At 46.2% G+C, this 21623-nt stretch overlaps 1 protein-coding gene across 1 annotated transcript in view; it reads right to left on the reverse strand.

The window, feature by feature from the left end:
- Window positions 1–6505: 6505 nt before the first annotated feature.
- The window catches only part of MREG (melanoregulin), a 38417-nt gene continuing 23299 nt past the window's right edge, over window positions 6506–21623 (reverse strand). The window contains exons 3-5 of the mRNA XM_026647714.2: window positions 11363–11453; window positions 8184–8347; window positions 6506–7820 (exon numbers count right to left, since the gene is read on the reverse strand). Coding sequence (XP_026503499.1) covers window positions 7686–7820; window positions 8184–8347; window positions 11363–11453 — 390 coding nt within the window. The 3' untranslated portion in view covers window positions 6506–7685. The remainder of the gene's footprint in view (window positions 7821–8183; window positions 8348–11362; window positions 11454–21623) is intronic.

The following is a 21623-nucleotide window of genomic DNA, read 5'->3' on the forward strand; positions in this document are numbered from 1 at the left end:
GATGGTGCTTATGTCGCTCCATTGCAAATAAAAGTGCAAGTCGCACTTTTACAGGCCATCACCTTCCTCCCCCACCGCCCCCCGCTTTATTCCCCTTAAAAGAACACCTACACTGCCACCTTCTGGCTATTTTGTATTACAGCAGCAAGCCAATGAATTGCAGCGCGTGATCTAGAGAAAACAAAAATAAGCCTTTTCACATTCTTGAATTTGTGATTCACATGTGCACGTTCAAGCCACGCCGTCGGTAAAAATACTCTGAACTACTTTGTAGCAGCTGAGCTCCCATTTCATATTGTGACAAAGATTCTTTCCCCACTTCACCACACATACTCCAGCTCCTTTCTTTCTCAATTTGTTGGTCTAAATGGAGCAGGGGTGAGGTCTAACATTAAATTTGCAAAGGAATACACCCTAATGTCTCCATCATACTCACTTTGAGACAGTGCACAGCTTCCACATTGTCAAACCAACTCATTTGTCCAACAACAGCCACAGACTTTGGATAGGTCTGATTTAGTGCTCAAGATAGTGCAAGTTACCAGGCGGAGAGGGGTTGGTAATAGACTGATGGCCTGCTTGTCAGCTGGTATAAATCAGAGGAACTCGGTGGAGCTCCGCTGATTTATACCAACTGGTACAACAACCTGGGTTGGGTTTTCAGAGTGTGGAGATTGTGTCTACTTCTTACCAGTGCTGCTTGGAAAAAGAAAAATGACTGAATTGGAACCTACCATTATTTATTTGAAGGGGTGGGGAAAACTATTTTTTTCTCCTGTTTAAGTAGCGGCTGGATTCAAAGCCAACGTGAGGGGTTATTTTCCTATTCAAGGGCCAAATACACCCAGAGACACAGTATTTAAAAACAGCCCAAATGACGAGAAAGAAGGATTGGTGGTAAGAGGGTAAAACAAGAAAAAAAAGCCAATCTCTCCCTAAAATTAGGAAAGGGAACAAGCTACAACCCCCAGAATTTGTTCATGTATCACTGACGGGGAAAGGTATTTAGGATGGAGCTGTAGCAACGGGGCCCTGCTGTCCTTTGCAAGGGAAGGGGAATGGGGTGAGCCCATCTAGAAACTGCCAGCGGAGAGAAAATGTTAAAAATGAAATCAGTCGGTAACAGAAAGCCAGCTCAAGCACACTGAAGGAGAGCCTGTGCGTGCAACAAGGGGGCTGAACAATTCCATTGCCTTCGGATTCCACCAGCACAGCATAGCGTGGATGAGACGACAGTGGCATCTAGTGGTCAGTCAGCTTTCTAGCAATCTAGGTTTTAAGAGAGGGGGCTGTTCAGAGGCTAGGGGGGACACAAACATGCCGGCTGATTGGTAGTGAACTGTGCAATCAAGGTGCTTGACCAGTAAAACTCATTCCTGTTCAGAGGGCCAGCACAAGGCCTGGGCACTGCTCAAGAACCACTCACATACACCTTCAAATTCGGCCATTCACCACTTTCAGCCCCCTCTGCACAGGGATGTTTTGCACCCCTAATGAGTTCCGCTGGGTCAGGTTGTGGAGTATCCCGCTTCTTTGAAGGCCTTTGATACAATGAGTCTCCAGCAGGACAGCACTCATCTGAGTATTTCGATTTAGTTGTATGCACAACCGATTTTGCAAAAACTCTGCTCTGAAATGACTCACCACCTCAGTCTCACACTATGGATCAAATTGGAGAATCAAAGCATGAGAAAATACAAGCTGGCCCCTCCAACACTGGAGCTCAGTATAAGCTTATTCTGGCTAGTATGTTGTTCTCATTTTTTCCCCCATTCTTTATTCCTGCTCTGTTTTAAGAAAGTCCCTGTATCTCTTCTGCACCAGCGTTCGTCACGGATGAACTCTTGTTCATTTTCTCTGAGAACTGCGTTTCTCTCTCTCCAGTACGTGCAGGAAGTTTACATCAGATGAATCCAAAAGAAAATCTAAAATCTGAAAGATTCCAATTTACCTAGGAATGACCAGGAATATTTAGAAGTTTAATTATCATCTCTATTTCCCTATCTGTAAGTGAAGAGCAGTATCAGATACTTAATTGAAAGCTTCAGGCTTAACAGCACTAGAGATGGCATTGGCACTGATATTACAGTACCGTATGGATCCATCTAAGTTCCTAGTAACTCTGAAAAGAAGCCCTGATGGCTTCTGGGTTTAAAAGACATTTAGACATTCTTCATCCTTGTGGTGTTTACACATTCTCTTTCACATACTATACCTTGCAACTTGAGCGGTTCTCCTCGATAACCTACTTTTGATGGTGAATGTGCAGAGCTTTCACTATTCAAACACTGTTGTGGATAGTACATACTAGTGCACTAGCATAAAACTGGACCTTCACCTGGCAATATTTCTTCGCATTGGAGAAATGAGAGCACTCACTCTACTAAGCTGAAATTTTTGCTACGCCTGTCCGTGCTCATGTGGCTGTCTCCACAAAACTGTCAGCTGTTATAGCTGCTTATCTATGCAGCTAGACTCCCACCAACTCTTTAATCCTGGCTATTGCCTCTTTTAGATTGCTTTTGTCCTGTACCTCTTTTGACATACCCCATTTCATTTGTAGCGTAGCTATAACTGGTAGGCATTGGCCACAGCCAACAACAATTCATAAAGAGAAATGTAGACAGCAGACTTTACTGGTGAAAGGAACAGCACCACAGCTAGCACTAAGCATCCCCCGCCCGCCACATATAATCCAAAAGAACTAAAGAAACCATCTGAAGTGGAGCCACTTGGTGTCTTCCAATCCTGTTACAAAATGGAAATAAAGTCACCAGTTCCATCATGTCTAGCATTTGAAGGGTTTAATAACCCCTGCACGTTCCTCCACCTCATGCTCTTTCTGCCATCCAATTTCTAGAACTATTTGATCCCCCCATAATCAAATGGTACTTTCACAGGGGAAGGCTCTAAAGCACGGATCAACATGCAATAAGAGATAGAGGGGAAGATTTTCAGAGGCACAAATGGCAGTTAGGCTCTTAACTCCTATTGAAAAAAACTCAATGGCGGTTAGACCCCTAGGGCTGGATTCCTAAAGAAACTTCGGTGTGGTGATGCTCAGTGTCGCCAGTCCTACCTTTTAGGTGCCTAGAAAAATCACTGTGATTCATGAAGCCGGAGTTTGGCACCTTGGCTAACTGTACAGCAAATGGAAAGGGAGAGGCATGGCAGAAAGGGATTCAGAAAAGCCAGCAGGCTAGGCGGCTCCTCACCTAAGCTAGCCAATGGAAGATGCCCAGGAGAGGGCGTGTCCTAAGCCCGGCCCTCGCAGAGAGTTCAGTGCCCAGCTCCAGGGAGGTTACACTCGCTGCTTGGGATTCTCAGCTGCAAATCCTCTTGATATCCTGGTACTGGTTTAGCCTGGAGAAGGAGGACCATCTCCCTCATAACTTGCCCAGCTGTTAGGGTACTCATCCCAGTTCAAGTGCCCCCTCTGTGTGAGGGGGAGAAGGGATTTGAACTGGGATCTGCCACCTCTCAGGCCTATGGGATATTTTGATGTAGGGCTCCTGGAGACACTCCAGTTGAAGCTGTTGCACTGTGGCTAAATCATGAAAGAGTCATTGAGCCAGAGAAGGAGACAGTAGCCTGGTAGTTAGTGCACTCACCTGGGAGGTGGGAGACCCAGGATCCAGTCCCCCTGCACGGATGATTTTTCCCCCCCATTATTGGAACAGCTTCAAATGGGAGAGGATGAGGGAGTCTACATCAGAATATGCCACAGCTCAGTGGCAAAGGCACTGGGTGATAGCAGATCCCTCCCTTCAGGCGGAGCAGGGAATTGATCCAGAGGTCTTCCACATCCCAGGGAACTATCCTAACCACTGGGCTAAACATTGTGAGGAAAGTCCTCACCCCCACACAATCACCCCCAGTTCTGTGTAATATCGCCTACACCAACCTAATTTCCTTCTTTCACAGAGTTACTGGCCTAGTGAATGGGGAGAAGCAGTGGACATGGTTTTGGTACAGCTTTTGACACGGTCCAACATGGCATTCTCCTAAGCAAACTAGGGAAATATGGTCTAGACGAAATTACTATTAGGTGAGCGCACAGCTGGCTGAAAGACCAAACTCAGTAGTTATCAATGATTCACTGTAACTGGGAGGGTGTCTAGTGGGATCCCAAGGGGGTCTCTCCTGGTGCAGTACTCGTCAATATTTTCATTAATGACTTGGATAATGGAGTGGACAGCATGCTTATAAAATCTGCGGATGACCACAGGCTGGAAATGACTGCTAGCACTTTGGAGAGCAGAGTTAGAATTCAGGACAATCTTGACAAACTAGAGAATTGGTCTGAAAAAAAAAATCAACCAGATGAAATTCAGTAAAGACAAGTGCAAAGTACTACACTTAGGAAGGAAAAAACTCAAATGCACAACTACAAAACGGGGAATAACTGGCTAGATGGCAGTACTGCTGAAAGGGATCTGGGAGAGTTATAGTGGATCAAACTGAATCTAAGTTAACAATGGGATAGAGTTACACACACACACACACACACACAGAAAAAGGCTATTATTCTTCTGACGTGTATTAACAGGAGTGTTGTATGTAAGACATGGGAGGTAACCGTCCTGCTCTACTTAACACTGGTGAGACCTCAGCTGGAGTGCTGTGTCCAGTTCTGGGTGCGACACTTTAGGAAAGATGCGGATAAATTGGAGAGAGGCCAAAGGAGAGCAATAAAAAATGATAAAAGGTTTAGAAAAACTGACCTCTGAGGAAAGGTTAAAGAAACTGGGCACATTTAGCCTTGAGAAGAGAAGGCGTGGGGGCGGGGCTGATAATCTTTACATACATTAAAGGGCTGTTGTAATGTGGACGGTGGTCAATTGTTCTCTGTGTGCACTGAAGATATGACAAGTAGTAATGCTGCAGATTAAGCCCAAAAGAAAATTAGGTTAGATATTAGGGGAAAAAAAACTAACTATAAGAGTAGTTAAGTTCTGGAATAGGCTTCAGAATCCCCATTGGAGGTTTTTCAGAACAGGTTGGACAAGCACCTGTCGGGGATGCTCTAGGTTTACTTGGTCCTACTTCAGCACAGGGGGCTAGATTTGAGGACTTTGAGATCCCTTCTGGTCCTGCATGTCTATGAATCCACAGGGCCCCAATGCAGTGGGTGAGCTCTGAGCACGCTTACTGGATCGGGCCCCGCAGGCGAGTTAAGTGGAGGAACGCTGAGCTTCCCTCATTCGTCCATCGCTCTGGGGCTTTGGTGTCTGGACACCTCAAGTGGGGCTGCAGTGCACATGCCCAGAAGCAGAAACATTGGCACCTAGGGAACTTTTACTGCAAAAATATAGGTGCTGGGCGAGTTTAGGCGCCTATAGGATTCAACAGCAGCTGAGCAGGGGCTTTCTGAATCCCAGAGGGGCCTGATTCTGGGATTTAGACTCCTAAAGTGGCAGTCAGATGCCTAAATCCTTTTGTGAATCTAGCCCCTGGCTGCTGTTTGTGCCTTTAAACTGCACCCCCCTCCCCCATAAGGGCAAGATTCTCAGAGGAGTTTGAGCAAGTGAGGTGTTGACATCCAATGTGACTGGGGTGCCTAATCCCCACAGGCTCCTTTGAAAATCTCACCGGTACTCCTTATGGGGGGGGGGGGAACTCCCGCTGAACTGCACAAGGGACACAAAGTTAGGTTGGCTTAACTACATGGCTCAGGGCTGTGAAAACGGTCACTCCCAGTGCTGAGTAATTAAGCTGACCTAAGCCATGGTGTAGGCAGCAAAGTGACAAATTCTTTGATTGACCCAGCTACTGCCTTTCAGAGAGGCGGACTTCCTGCAGTGACAGAACTACTCCTTCTGTCTCTGTAGCAAGTGTCTGCTTTACAGCCGCACAGCTGGTGCATTTCTAGCATAGACACCCCCCAAGCATCGTATACAGGTGCACGAAGTAGATGCTCTGCATTCCCCCAGCCACTCAAGCAGTAGTGAAACTGCACTTTTTTTTGGTTGAGAAAGACTCACTGAGCAGGTCCCCGTGGAGGCAGACACCCCCTCAAATGGAGAACTTTGCCTGATTGTCACAGAACTTTGTGTTTATTAAAGTAAGGTTTCATCAATGTACAGAACTGACAAAAAATTTCCAGGAAGATTGACAAACATTTCCAATTCATATATATTTGAACACGGTAGGTATAAATAAATAAAAGTTCTCTCGTTATATTGTTTCCTGGGAAGCCTCCAATGAAACCAACTCTCTCAGCTGGCTCCTCTGCAGCAGTTCAATTAACCACTGATGAACAAGAACTCCTACTTATTCTTCACATCCAGTGTTTTAAAATTATTGCTTATTACCAGATAAAAGAGCAAGATGACATATTAGGGGTCATTATTAAAAATCTCATGTCACAAGCTTTGTAACAGCACGCTCTTTTTTGCGCAATACCCTCATCTTTTTTTCCCCCGTTTAAAAGAATGCAGTTATGACGACCAAGGTTTTCCAAAAGCAGCTAGTGATTTTGGGTGCCCAACCAGAGGTACCTTCTCTTCACAGGTTAGTGCTTAGCACACCCTGAAAACCAGTTTCCTCTAAAGAGTCAAGTTGAGTATCAAACAGTGGAGGCATCCCAAAATCACTAGTCACTTTGGAAGGTCGTGGCCGATTTGTTTACAGAGATCCAATGAAAAGGTTTCAATAAGCCAGCGTCACACGTGCTTTGCAAAACAAGTCTTTAGAACAGAATCTCACTGGGAGCTAAGCTTGGAATAAGGATCCTTCATCTCAGCACTGGCTTCATGCTTGAGTTACAGAGCTCAGTCCTGAACAAGCAGTTTTCAATCTCGGGAGGGGAGATGCCAGCCGGAGGAATAGGAGTTGATTTTCTGCCACCACACCTGCAAGAGAAGCTACAGGGCTGAATAAATAAGAAGGAAAGGAATGTTCTCTTTGTGTAGAGCTGCTGATGAAATGGGAAATCATACCCGCCTCGAAATCTTATCATTGGACAAGTGCAGTCCTTGACACACACAACTAAATCCACTCACAAACTTACTCACCTGCTCGCTGCCTATTGAACCTTCCCACTGCCTAGAGTGATCAGCCCCCACATGTCTTAGCTTGGCTGCTGAGGGAATGGGGGAAGATAAAGTCTCATTTACATAATGCACAATACAGTCCATTTTAGTCGAGGGATGACACCGCCATGGAGAGAGGTTTAATACGTTTCTAGTCAAAGGCGGTTAAAAAATAAATAGTCTCCCTCAGAGGTTCTCCTGACTACAAAGGACAATGTAGGGAACATCCAGTTATGAGATGCCACTGGGAGCCGCCGGAAACACAGAACTTTATATGCTGCTCTAACTAAAGGCATCCCAGCCTTTACAACACTTTGTACAGTGGGTTCCCCTCCTCCCCAAACACACATCCATGTCCTTGCTCAGAGATTGGTCTCGTATATTCTTCCACCTGCAGAACTCAGGTTCATAGCAGCACTTGCTCCTTTCCACCGGCAGACATCCCTGCACCAAGGCCCACTCTTCACCACCATGGATCTTTTTGATTGTTCCACCCTTGTGCTTCTTGCTCACAATAAAGTCATTTTACTTGGGCACTTTGCTCTTGTCCTCCGAAGGAAAGAAATCATGTCGCTTCGGCTAACCTCAGCGAGTGAACCAACTCCCATGAGGGAATGGAAACCCAGCACACCTCCTGCCCAAGCAGTCTCTTCAGGGCAATGGAGCAAGGACGTGCTGCATTTCTTTCTGATGGTCTTCCACTTTCGCTGCACTGGGTCTCTTTGGATAGGCGATGCTGGCCATCTTAAAGAATTCATCAGCAGCGTCCAGTGCAATAAGACGATCCTGTCAAAATAATGGAGTCATCAGAATTGCTGGTATCCATTCAAAAATGCCCTCTCAGACAGGCTTGAAAAGACATAAGGCCTCATCCTTCATGGTGTCATGCCAGTGTCCTGGCTCCAAGAGAAATAATGGCATAAAACTGGAGTAACTCTCGGCTGAATCAAGGTCATGGTCTACAGTTCAGACATGTTTCTATTTGTGCCCAAGCCAGCCACCAGTGCAATCTTGGACTGAACAGTCCTATCTGGGAGACTGAGGTACACGGGGCTTTGGTCCCGTGCATTTCACTACACATGCCACTTTTGTGACCTCATTAGCAGAGACAGAGCGGGTTAGAGAAAATAGGAACATTTAGCTACCTACCACCACAAAGAGGTATCGCTCGCAGAGCTCCCAGCTTTTGGGGAAAATGTTTGTCTCCTCAGAGAGCTTTAACAGGATCTCCCGGGCTTTGCTCATGTTCTGAGAATCGCTGACGATGCTCAGTTTAGTCACCGATAACAGGGAGTCTGCTTCCTTCTGAAACCCTACGACAGAGATGATCAGTCCAGTTTAAATGAAAGGCACAAAACATGGCAGGATGTAAGTGGGCAATAACATTACTGCAAAGAACCAACCAACCCAATCCAGCTCTCTCCTGGTAGACAGCTCGGTATATATTTGGAGGTTCGCCGTTCCCCCTCTGCCTTGTGTGTTTGCCTTTTAGTGTTCCTATTTTATACCCCATGACAGGAAAAAGTAAATCACACTTGGATAAAATGAACTAGCATTTCCTCTGAGCAGACTTCACTGTGTACCCTTGCTGCAGGGTGAACGGGAGGCCACCAGTGAGAGAACATTTGAAACTGCAACACGTGCATTGTGCTTTCCTGATTAAGGGGCACCTTTCCTTGTGCTGATTCAGGCTTTGACTGCTCCGTGTGCATAGACAGTGAGTACGTTCCGTGTAGGCTGGGTGCCCTGCTCTTTTCGTGATCCAGCAAGCCCCAGTGTTGCTGATAGAACTGAACATATTCAGCACCTTTCAGGCCAAATTTTTTTTTTTAAAAAGCCAACCAACTGAAAGGAAAAAGCAACACGGCAAGAGTAAAAAGTGCAGGTAGTTGTTTGGGACTGAAACAGTCAGCATTTTTTTTTATTATTATAATAAGAGTAGCATCTGTGGGAAGAAAGCGACTTGGAATGTAATCTCCGTGATCTACCCATAACCCTGGCCCCAGGAAGTCTGGGATTACAGCATCATAAAGGTTCTACTGATAAAGTCTGTCTGTATGGGCTTGTGGTTAAAACATGGGACTGGGAGTCTGGAGATCTGGTGGTTTATATCTAGTTTTGCTACTGACTTCCTGTGTAGGCCCATCAAATTACTTGCTTTGTGTCTCATGTTTCCCCAGCCCAGGGGAAGATAGGTAGAGGATTTCTTATACATCACAGGGGTGTTAGTGTTTGAAAAGGATTTTGTGCTAGTGTAGTACTTTATAGCTAAGGAGCTCAGTGCATTATGGATCTGTAATAAGCGGTGTGTAGAAGTTAACCAAGTCTGGTTGATAAAGGTTAACAATGATTCACAGTTTCAGTGCATAAGATTCCCTCCATCATCACGTTTGGGAAAACAAAATTCCTTTGCTCTTAGTGGTCACGTCTTTGCAAAAGCAAAAAGCCCAGGAACTGACACCCGAGGGATCCAGGTCCCCTGTGCCAGAGAGAGACTTCCACGTGAGCAGTGCAAATCACTGCCTTCCTGATCTGCCGAAATTTTGCATCGGTCTTGCCCAGGGGTCAATAACTACACAAGGCCATGGGGACTCTAGCCCCACATATCATTGCAGTTTCCTCCAGAGGACCAGCCAGATGTGTTTGGATCACAAGGTGGATTTAACTCTTTCCAGGACAAGTAGGCAAAGCAGTGGAAAGAAAAGGGCATTGCCAAGTAGTTGGATTCATTTAAACCCTATTTAACATTTCTTTACGGTTCTTCAGATCGGCTAGTATTAACCAGAGGAGGAAAAATGGATAATTTCACATCACTTTCATCAGAAAAAGCTTTGGGGAAAATGTAGTTTGAACGAGATCAGCGCTCTTTCATTCTGAGCTGCCTTGCTCTTAAAGAGACAGGATAATCCCCAGCCCCACTGTCCAAAGAGCCTGGGGACAGGGATTTTATTTGGATAATCGGAATGTGGTTAATCAAGGAGGCTGGACCCAGCCAGCCATTCAGCAGCCGGGTGGCCTCCCCCAGGGCTGGCGGCTCATCCTTCTCCTCTGCAGTCCGGGCCAGTCTCTGCCCTGCTCCCTCACTCCCACGACAGCCGGACTGCAGAGGTTCCCTGCACTGCCCCTGGGCCGGCGACATCTGACTCCTGCAGGCACAAGGTGTGGGGCAGAGCAGAGACCCTGGCCAGGACTCTGCTAGGCCTGCAAATCCTCGGCCCTCCCCTGCACCTCCAGGTATTGGGGGTCACCAGGCCACCTCTGCAGCTCAAAGATGGGGGCTCATCCTCCTCCTCCCAGTCCTGGCCCCGAGATGCCTGGGAGACAGCGAATGGATCTGGAGAACACAGCGGTTCGGATAATAGCGGTTTGGATAAATGGGAGTGTACTGTATACCGGATCATGATGCAGGCGTTAAATAGATGAACACCATGCATGTTGTGGCAGGGTAGAGGGGACACCCAGGGCCGGTGCAACCCATTAGGCGACCTAGGGCGCTAGCATTTGGGGGGTGGCATTTCGGGTCCTTTGGCGGCGACCGGATCTTTAGGAGGAGGGAGCTGGGGCAGGGGGGCGCGGGAAGGGCCGCCTGCAGCAAGTAAGGGAGGGGGCGGCACACAGGGGAACTCCCCGCCCCAGCTCACCTCTGCTCCGCCTCCTCCCCTGAGCACGCCGCCCCGCTCTGCTTCTCTCCCTCCCAGGCGCCAAAGAGCTGATTGGCGTCGCAAGCCTGGGAGGCGGGAGAAGTGGAGCAGTGACAGCGTGCTCGAGGAGGAGGCGGAGCAGAGGTGAGCTGGGGCGGGGAGCTGCCGCACGGCTCCCCGGACGGGGGGGATCTGCCGCAGGGGGGAGCGCCACAGGGCGGAGGGGGAGGCGGAGAGCTGCTACAGGGCTCGGGGGGGGGGAGCTCGCCTAGGGCGTGAAACATCCTTGCACCCGCCCTGGGGTCACCCCCTTTCTTATCTCGTGGAGCACCTACCGCTACTCCGTGTAACAACACTAGGCAACTTTTTGACTAGTGGACCCACCCAGAGTTTACAGAGCCAGTGACCAGACCCCTCCTCCAAGCCCGCCTGCCCATGAGCTGCTGCGGAGAGCCACAGCACAGCACTCCTTTGCATGGTGGGAAGGAAAGGACCCAATGTCCCTCTGCGCTACCTCTTTCCAACTGCACCACTCTTCAGTGAAGCCTTGGGGGCTCCGTCATTTTACATCTATGCAAAACAAAAGAAACGGGGGGGGAGATTACCCCAAGATATGAAGGCATCAGTAACAGCCTTTGCTGAACAGCTGTCCTGCTGCAAATAAAATAGCCACGACCTCAGGTTTACCTAATTCTTCCAAAATACGCTTCCATCTGCTTCTCACTTCCCTTCGGATTTGCCGCAAGGTATAGATGTCGTAGTTCAGTTTTTGCCATTCCTGCAAGGTAAGGGGAGAACAGATTCAGCCTTCTTCACTCTGCACAGCTCGTCCCACATGGCTTTTTTCCAGCGATTTGTACTCCTGGCGACCCAGCCACATTCATAGGTCTATGACAGAGTAATGGCTCACTCCACAGGTCTGTTCCCAGTGTGGATTTATGGCCAGAGCTGCTTACACTTTACCAACTAAAATCATTTTTTCCTATTTTAACCTGCTTGCCACAGCTATGGGAGAATGGACATGAGTTTGGCTTAAGCATCAACATAATTAAGTTCTAATCACAAGGCCCAGTGTAACTGCATTTTAAAATATGGGCTCATCTTTCCATAGCATCGGACCTACAGCTGGTTGAAAAGTGCAAAGTATTGTCAGTGAAAAAATGCTGAAGCAAGATTTTTTTTAAAAATCAAGAACAGAAAGCTAAAAACCACAAAACGCTTCTATTTCTGTCGAAGAACCAGAACACTTCCATTCCTCCACCCCCAGAAAAGGCCATTTTTTTCCCATCAAAAACAAATGGACCAGAACATTTCAGCCAGTCTCAGTTGGATCCAGTTCTTTTCAAAACATGGACAAGCTCTACTCAACGCGAGTTAAACTTGGGTGTCCTCGTGAATGTATTCTGCCCTCAGTTACACTGGTATAATCCCCAAGAAACTCCATGGTCTTCAAGTTGTACTGTATTGCAGAATTTAGCTTATAATTTTTGAAAACTTTGCCAATGATTTATGGGTCCAATAGCTGAAAATGAACTCCTCATTTGGGGCAGGAGAGAAAAAGTGGGGAATAATCTAGAAACAGAGCCCAGCCCTCTGCAGGATTCTGCAATGCTATCCCAGGATGCAAAACAAGGTGTGCTGGAAGGAACTGGTTCATTTCCACTCCCACTCAGTTGGTCTGAAGCCCAACTGAAGCCCTAGATATATCCTCCCATCAAAGAGCTTTTCCTGGAATTTGGAGACACAAAAAGTTGTTCCTGTGATGATCTCTTATCTACTGATACCAGACCTTCCATTGCAGCTTCTGATTTTCCCAGGCTTCTAACTGCCAAAGAAATGGCACTTTTGGCTTACAATTTTCCGTGTCTGATCACAACCCACAGGATTTGTGGTTTTGTTGTTAAAGTTTGAGCATAACCCAGTGACATTTCAATTAGGCCAGGGCCAGATTTGCAGAAGAGCTCAGCTCCCATTTAGGCATCTAAACGAAGATTTTCAGAAGTGCTTAGGGTATGTCTACACTGCCTGCCGGATCGGCAGGCAGCGATCGATCCAGTGGGCATCGATTTATCACGTCTAGTCTAGACATGATAAATCGACCCCCAACCCCTCTCCCGTTGACTCCTGTACTCCAGCGCCGTGAGAGGCGCAGGCAGAGTCGACGGGGGAGTGGCGGAAGTCAACTCATCGCGGTGAAGACACCACGGTAAGTCAATCTAAGTACGTCGACTTCAGCTACATTATTCACGTAGCTGAAGTTGCGCAACTTAGATCGATCCCCCCCCAGTGTAGACCAGGGCTCAGAGAACAATAGAAATTGAGCCCTTTAGAAAACCTGGGCCACTATTATTTAAATAGCTAAAAAAGCAAGATCTTTGTTTTGTCCATGCTTAACTCAGAAATGGCTGATTTTTACAAGCCAGGACTTATTGGTACTGAGGACTAGTCTTCAAGCTAATGGGCAACATCAGCTGTTAAAAATGACTGAACAACTAGGTTTGCATAGGAGATTTCCATTCAATTTACAGTTACTATGCAATTTGTTGTGCTGAGGAATACAAAGTATCCAGGTTTTTAGTGTCATTTTGTACTAATCTTTTAATCGGGTATCCCACACCTGAGTAAATTTTGACCCTGGAACTGTAAGAGTGACATTAGTATAGCTATTTGTGCATTAGTGTTTCAATTGACATTACAGAGATTAAATGCCAACACTTATTTATATAGCATCAAAACTGTGCACACATCAGACGGGGAATGCAACAAAAGTAAGATTCCCCTAGTAATCACGGCACTCCCACAGCGCATGTGGCCCGGTTCTGCCCTCCGATCCAAGCATGCAGGTGTATATTTGAGGTTGAGTTGGACCCGTTATACATTAAGGTATCCATTTAACACAGTAACTAGTCATCCAAAATACACTCTGTCCTTTGCTACTCCTGATTACTAATATAAACATGTTAAATGGATACCTGAACGTTAGTCCAGTTTTCAGAGTGGAACCTGTGTAAAAATGGCATCACGAGGTGGACAGGTGTCAATCTTTTTAATCTCTTAATTATTTCCCTATTTAATGCACTCAGTTTACAAGTAACCACCAGCCCTATCTATGTGAACTCAGCCTAAGGTCTAAAAATCCAATTGGATTCTTTTCACCTTATCAAATCAGCATAATAAAAGTTCAGCAAGTCCTGTGCAGCCACAGTGTCTTCCAATTATGCAATCAACACCTGTGTAGTCTGTGGATTTGCACAGGTTAAGTGACTGGTAGTCCAGACCTTTGACTCATGAGATGGAATTGAATTCAGTTCACTTTCCTAGTTGTATTTGTTCTCTCTGTCAAAAATCACTAGTAAACCTATGTGATCAATCACTTCGTTCCAGTTACTCATAACTTTCATCTTTTGGGCTGTCTATTTCCAAGTCTGACCTCTGCTCACAGGGTGAAGACTTTTGGAAAGTTTAAGCAGTGATGGTTCAGCTTCTTTCCTCCTCTAAAAGAGAAACAGACGCCTCACTTAGAAGGGCACAAAGCCATCTACAGAAGAACTGCGGGGGGGGGGGGGATGAAAACACTTGGACATTTCATTACAATCAAAACCAGTTAAATTACATATGTGAGATCAGATCCATATGTTTAATAGCCATTATGGAGGAGACAGATGTTACCAACAGCCAATCAAAGCTGCATTGTATGCCTGACTTTCTAATCCCATTTCGCCATTGTAATAAAGACTTACAGACAGCTGTATACAATGTACCTTTCCCTGCACATTCGTATACATCTTGTTTATTATGCCATTTTAATTAAAGTCATTTTTAGATGTTCTCATTTCCAGAAATTTAAGAGCCATTAACTAAAATTATAGAGCACGTCCGGATCAATTAAAGAAGAGAGAGTGATCAGCCAGTAAAATGCATTATGTTGATAATTTTCCTACAATTACACAAAGTCTGCAAGAGAAACTTGTCATTTTTAACAGGTAATCACTAATAGGTAAATGCTAATTTAGCTTTTAAAGGTGACCAGCAGATATTGGGATCAGTTCCCATTTCCTCTTTTTTAAAATTTAAACAGGCATTAAAAACCACTTTAAATATTTGTTTTTGTTTTTTCCTAAAGGCTGCTTTTGCTCAAATTTGCTCCAAAATAACAACATTGGTTTTAATTTTGGGTTAAAAAAACCAAAACCGTCACATTCTGTCTTATTTCGATTTAATACGTTGGGATTTTTAAAAGGGAATCCACCCCACAAACTTGCACTGAAATAAGGGGGGGGGGGAAGGTGTGAATTAAAACCAATTAGGTATTTTGATCAAGTTTGAGTGCAGATGGGGGTGGGGGGTTCTGTTTGCTTTTTACCCAGAAATATCGTAGTTAGCAGAAGGTTTGGACAAGTGGAGCGGGCTCGGTCTCTGCTCTCAATTGATAGGGTCAGACATGTTATAATCTTTCACATACACATGCTCCTTTCAAGTGTTTTTTACAAGTTTGGAATTAAAACCAAAAATATCCAAAAATCCCATGTGCTCTCAATTACTCGATTTTATTGCTCTTGTGAGGACATTGCATCCCTAGTTCTCCAGCCCACTCCACCCCCAAGAGTCCTGCAGCAAAAACACAGAAGAAGTAGTGAGTTTTTAAGAGAAACTGAAAAGCAGAAATTCCATTCTATGGAACCATATTGACACCTCTCTCTGCGCCCCTCTACCCCCCGAGTCATCAGCAAGGTTGAGATGTTTAGATCCACAGCACTGAGCTAAAAGAGTAACTGATAGCAGTAGGAGGCTGTTATTTTCTGTGTGGAGCAGCCCGTACAAGGGGATGAGACTCTCTTTGTCTCTGGGTCTCACAGCTATTTACTAGCCTGCACAGGACAGTTGAGACTCAGGAAGCCTGGGTTCTAGTCCCAGTTCTGGAAGGGTGTGTGCTCTGGGGGTTACGGATCCTTCTGCCCCCAACTCATCCTCAAATTGCTTTCTCTGCCCCCACCCCCGAGACCTTTGCTTCCCAGATCCATGGCTCCCACACCTCTGAATTCCACTCAGACTGACGGCTCCTCCTCGCTGTCTCGGCACCTGCAGCACTGAACACAGAGACTCTTCATGCTCTCAGTTTGGATCCAGAGGCCCCAGTGGCCCCCGCAATGAGGAGGAGATATGGCAGGGAGAGTCCTGCTCGGCCCAGCAGCTCTTGAATGCAGCACGCTCAGTCACGACAGCGGGGATGGCACATGCCTAGTCTAGCTGGCACGTAGCAGCTGTGCTGGGAGGTGATGGAGCGCGCTCAGTGAAGACAGACTCTTCAGAGAGGTCACCACCGTTTTCTCTTCTGAGCTTGTGGGAATGGAGATTTTCAGAAGCGTATAACCCTGCTTGTGAAAATCTGGCCAAGCCACATCCCTGGCACTAGGACAACCTTCCTGCCAAATATCAAGTCCCTGCTGCAAAGCTTGGGCATGCTTGAGCTTCTCGGTGAAGTTACTGTAAGAAATTGGAGTCAGCTGAACAACTCCCTCACCCACACCCCTCTGGGAAAAAAGCCTGAGGCAGACACCTGACAAAGGAAATTTCAGCCTGAACTATTACAGTTTGGCAAAGCTAAAGGCAACTGTAAACAGGGACTTATAATGGAAGTGAAGTTTGCCTGGCACTATAGCCCTCAATACCTGCTCTACCTCAAATGACTTGTGACAACACCTGCGTGTTACTAGGAGACAAACTGGATGTGATGTTTCCATATTGCACGTCTAGCACACTCATACTTAGAGCGCTTTGTGTAATTACTGTGTGCACCTCTGTACTGAAATGGGAAATGGCCTTAGGTGCACTGAGCAGAAGGACACCATGTTCTTCCACTGATGATTCAAGACATTTGGGTACCAGTCATATTTACAGCAGGGTGGGGCGTGGTCCATCAAATTGAGGCTCTGGCAAGAAAGGATGAAGACAAGAACGTCTCACTCATTTTCTCCTGACTCACTAATGAACTCTCTCGCCCTGCCACGTCACAGAGGCAGGTGGGTGTGAGCCGCTGACTCCTTGCATCTGTGATTAACTAGGTTTACAGGACCGGGAAATCCAGATCTTACCTTGTTAATGCATAAGAGTTTCAGGCGGAGATTTTCAGCTTAGCCAAGTAGGGTGATTTAGCCACACCTCTCCCACTGAAGTTCATGGAATTAGGAGTGAAATCCCCGAGCTGGTTTTGAACATATCAGCCTCAGTTTCCAGCACAGTATCAAGCAGGTGCATTCTCTCTGCTCATTACTTGGTAGTCACCAGCCCTTGCTGCCCTTTCTCCTTGTTGCTGTGTTGTCACGATGCCAATGTGTGACTAAAGCTGAACGCCAGCACAGCACTGACCCATGGGCACGTGAGCCAGAAAAGGGGCCAAGAACAGAAACAGCCCTGCAGTTACTATCACACCTGGGTTTAGAACTGGGACTAGGACACCCGGACCAAGGGAACCATCCCCATGATTGTGGCAGCCCCCGTTTGTAGGCTGGTCTCACGTCTCCCTAGGGACTGGCCTGGTAAAGAGTGGCTTTAAGATCAGGGAGTGCAAAAGTGTACACACTGGCCCACCCAGCTGCACTAAGTGCTCCTTAGTCACATGTCCGGCCCTGTGAGTATGAAGTTGGGGACATGAGAGCAGAGCTGCAAGCTCCCCACTCCTGGAACTGGACAGCTATAGTATGTGAGAGGACTACACCAACCACCATCTAGCAAGAGTCTCGGTAGCCTGCAGGCAGTATCAAAGGAAGTGAACTTAGAACAGATTCAAGGACTCTGACTAGGGAACAAACCACGCTGGAACGGTGACCAGGTCTCGGGGAAGAAGAGACAGCACAAAATGACCCACATCTAGGAAGCAGGACCCTAGATAAGAACAGAGGCACTAACCCGTCCTATTGCCTGCCTCATTGGTCTGAAAGATATAAAGAAGCCAAGCCATAAAACACACACTCAATTTTCACTCCTACATCTCCCGCTGAAATCATACATAGGCAGTATCTACAGTGCCCCAGGTCAGAATTTGTCTCTGTAATACCAACACGTGTGTAGCCCTAGCACCTGCTGTCATACAATCGTTCTCCAAGGTGGGTTCCGAGTGATTTTCAATTTCAAGTGTTCTCCTGGCCTAAGTCTAGTCTGAATTCTTGTATTTGAATGATGGTTGAAAATCCTGTTTGCATGTCACAATCCATGCATGTCACAATCGCACTGCGAAATCAGATGAGTTCACTGAGTAGTACTGGCTGATCTCTTGCTGTCTATCAGACCCATAAGATCAGAATCTCGTTTCCCAGATATGCAGCATCCTGGGCAAGATTTCTATCTCAAAGGAGCACACATCAGTTTAGGCCCTGATCCAGGAATTCAAATCAGTGGGGGAAATTTCCATTGCTTTAATTGAGAACCGGGTCCAGCCCTTGAGGTACGCTAGCAAAGCAGCCTTTAAGAAAGTCACTTTAAGACGTCGCGTTAATGAAATGTTCTTTTGTACCTACAAACCACTGAGGTGACTCAAGTATTAGTATTTGTTTGTAACAAATGGGATTAGATACTTATGCCAAAAAATAATGTCAACCCAGGTGCTAAGGTTAGACTCCTAATTAGAAGTGTCCTGGTTTTTAGAGGTGCTGACTTGTGGGTGTCCAGAACAGATCAGGCCCCTCTTTGAGCAACTAACTCTGATTAGGATCCAAACTTTAGGCATCAGGTTTGAAAATGTTGGCCCCCAGCTTCTCTGGTTACAGACAGAACATTTCTGTACTTCTGTGTGCAGCCAGCCAAGAAAAGACTGCAGCGCTCCAAGTGAATAATCTGTTTCCCCCTATTGCTCAAATATAATCAGAGGAACTCCTCTGAGATTATTTTGAGTGAGAGGATCACTGATGTGAAGATAAATTCAGGACTATGTCAGGAGAGCTGGGGAAATTCATATCAGCACACAGCAGCTTATGCTGGTTTTTTCCCCAGCCTGGGAGTAGGAGGAAATCCTTCATTCTTAGCCAAGAAAGTACTGGTGCTATTCACTGATCTGCAAAGCAAAGCAGAGGTGTTTCCCTTCCCCACCTCCTCCCCTGGAGCCTGAAAATGGCCTCATTGTTCCAGTTTTGCACATGACCCGATAGGCCATTTAAGTTCGGAAAAGGAGAGGATACAGTAACAACCTGGAAGTCCTCTCTTTTGTGACGCAGCCTGGACACTAGGATGTGAACTCTGGCTCAGTGAGACGGGAAAGAGATTGTGTTTTAACTGAAGGAGACTGCAGTTTGTAAGTGAGAGCTCGAGGGGAAGTGGACTGCAACCTGGAGAGCAAAAACAACCCCCAAACCTCAGCCTTTCCAGTGCGAGGCACATACTGCCTCGGCCCTTTTTTGGCAGAGATCCCTTGGAATCCTCCCAATGTCCTCATGACCCAAAGTATTAACAAGAAAGAAAGGAAGGAAGGAAGGAAAGATCTATGCAAAAAATAAGCAGTGAATCTCTGACCTCCTCTTTAGACAAATAAATGTTAAATATACAAACTATTTGCTCATTTGAGGTGAATCCAATAATTAGTTTCTATTATTAGGAGCCCTGGATGAGTGGAAAGTGTTTGTACCATATTGTTTTATACCAGTCCATGGATCTCTGGGGGTCTGCAAACCATGTCTAGGATTTCCAAAGGAGTCTGCAAATGTAAAAAGGTTGAAAACCACTGCTGTATACTAATCACCCCAGAAACCCCTGATCTCTCTCTCCACCTGAATTTTATGTTAACAGGAACCTTGCTAGAACCCGTCTGCAGCAAAGCAATGTTCATTCAGGTCTGTCTTTAATTACACTTAGAATTACTGGGCCAAACTGCTCTCTAACGTAAACCCAGAGCAATTTCATTAGTGTCAAAGGAGCTGCTCCTGATTTACCCCAGCGGAACAGCAGAATTGATTCCATTGTCTGTTTTGTTTAGAAACTAGGCTGCCGCTTTCTTTTAAAATCTTTAGTTACTGAATTATTCCATTAACATTTAAAGGCTATAACACAGGCAGCAACAGCAAACTCTCCTCCCCTGCCCCCCCACTGTCTGGGTAATAGCTTCATCTCACCTTTACACAGAAACTGCTGCTCAACACGAACTGTGGTGCAGCTAGGTAGGGGTGGATTCTCCATCTCTGGCTGCCTTTCTGGATGATAGATTTTGGTCAAACACAAATTATTGGGCTCAGTGCTGGGATATCTGGGTCAAACTCTCTGGCCTGTGTTAAGGTCAGACCAGGTGTTCTAATGCCTTTAACGTCTCAGAATCGAACAATGCCATCTCATGATGAACCTACCCTGAGGATCACTCCTTGGCTTCTTCCCTGGACCGGGCGTTCAGAGGTGCCAAAGGCGAGGGCAATTTTAGTGACTGTCCACAGAGAGCAGGCCAAAGACCAACTTATGTCAAATTAGCCTCTGTTTGATGGTTAACAGAGGCAGTTAATATTAATATAGGCTGGATAGAACTAGTGACCTAAAAGTGAAAGGTGACGCATCTTATTACAACCTTTGAAGCCATCAAACCTCCCTCGTTGATGAATTAGAGGGTGCATGTGCCTACAGTCTAGTTGGAATTGCTATGTACTGCAGGTTGTTGTCTATGACACTCCTGATAAACATTTGGTTTAACTCCCATCTAACATTTTTGTTAGCATTAACTATTTTAACGCTGGGTATTCTTTTTATCTATATAAATGTCCCATCCCTTTTTGAATATAAAGAAGGCATACAAAGGGCTGAAACAAGACTGAAGAGTTTTTGTAAACAACGCACAAAAGCATGACAGTGAGAAGAGACCCTGGGAAAACGCTCACTACGGGCACTTCCTGTTTTGCCAACCATCTTGCAGAAAGCAGCTTCTTTCCTTTAGGAAGTTAAGTTGGTTTTGCTTCTATGAAAATTAAATAAATTGAACCCCCCTTCCCTAAATGTTGGGCCATTTTAATGTCTGCACCTGTTGAACACAGCAGCAGACTATTAACAGAGTGATGGATTCACATCACTGCTGTACAGCCTCAAGCGAGAGCCAAGGAATGGAAAACACACACTTGACTGGTAACCGTGACATCGGTATGGAAACGCGTCACAGCTCCTGCCACAACCTAGGACTCTTGTGTAATAGCAGTCACAGCTCCCAGGGTTGAAAATGAGGTGTAGGGAGGAGGTGACCGGTGGGAAGGAGAAGACCCTTGGCTAGGTTAGAACACCGCAGCTGGTGGCTTTAGAGGCTTTGTACAGCTGTTCGAGGCAGGACGCAGCAGCACGTGCTACTACAAGGGGAAGAAGAGGAAGTGGTGTACCAGAGCACGAGTTAGCAGAGAGGCAGCGTGGTCTTGTGGGTGGGGCACTGGACTGGGAGTCCGGAGAGCTTGCTTCTATTCTTGGCTCTGCCTTTAACTTGCTACGTGATATTGAGCAAGTCACTCACTTCTTTGTACCTCTGGTTCCCCTTTTACTTCTTGTCTATTCAGATTGGAAGCTCTTTGGTACAGGGACTGTCTTAGGATGTTCCTGAACATTGTCTAGTACAACGGGGGAAATCAGGCCTTGACTGAGTTCTGTAGGTGCTACCATAATAAAAATAATAGTGTAAAAGAGGCAAGAGGTCCTAGCTCGGCCTAACGAAGCTTTTTGAAGAGAACCAGAAACGAGTCACTAGCACGGTGTCCCCTTTCCTACTCCACCCTTCTGCCACTCACAAGGGATTCTGTGCATCTAAACTCCAAGGAGGGTTTAGGTAAAGCCAACCTTTTAAGCTGTTACTCCGCGTAACTTTCTGACTCAGAGTCCCCACCAACAGGCTGCGGCCACCATACACAACTGCAGCTGTCCCTACGATAGATGGGGAAGCTTCAAAGGAGGACAGGCTCTGAAAGGAGAAGATTCTCAAGCCTAAGCTGAAAACGCTTTGCACGGC

This window comes from Terrapene carolina, unplaced genomic scaffold (assembly GCF_002925995.2).
Source record: "Terrapene carolina triunguis isolate 2854851 unplaced genomic scaffold, T_m_triunguis-2.0 Scaffold62, whole genome shotgun sequence".
Taxonomy (NCBI): Eukaryota; Metazoa; Chordata; order Testudines; family Emydidae; genus Terrapene; species Terrapene triunguis.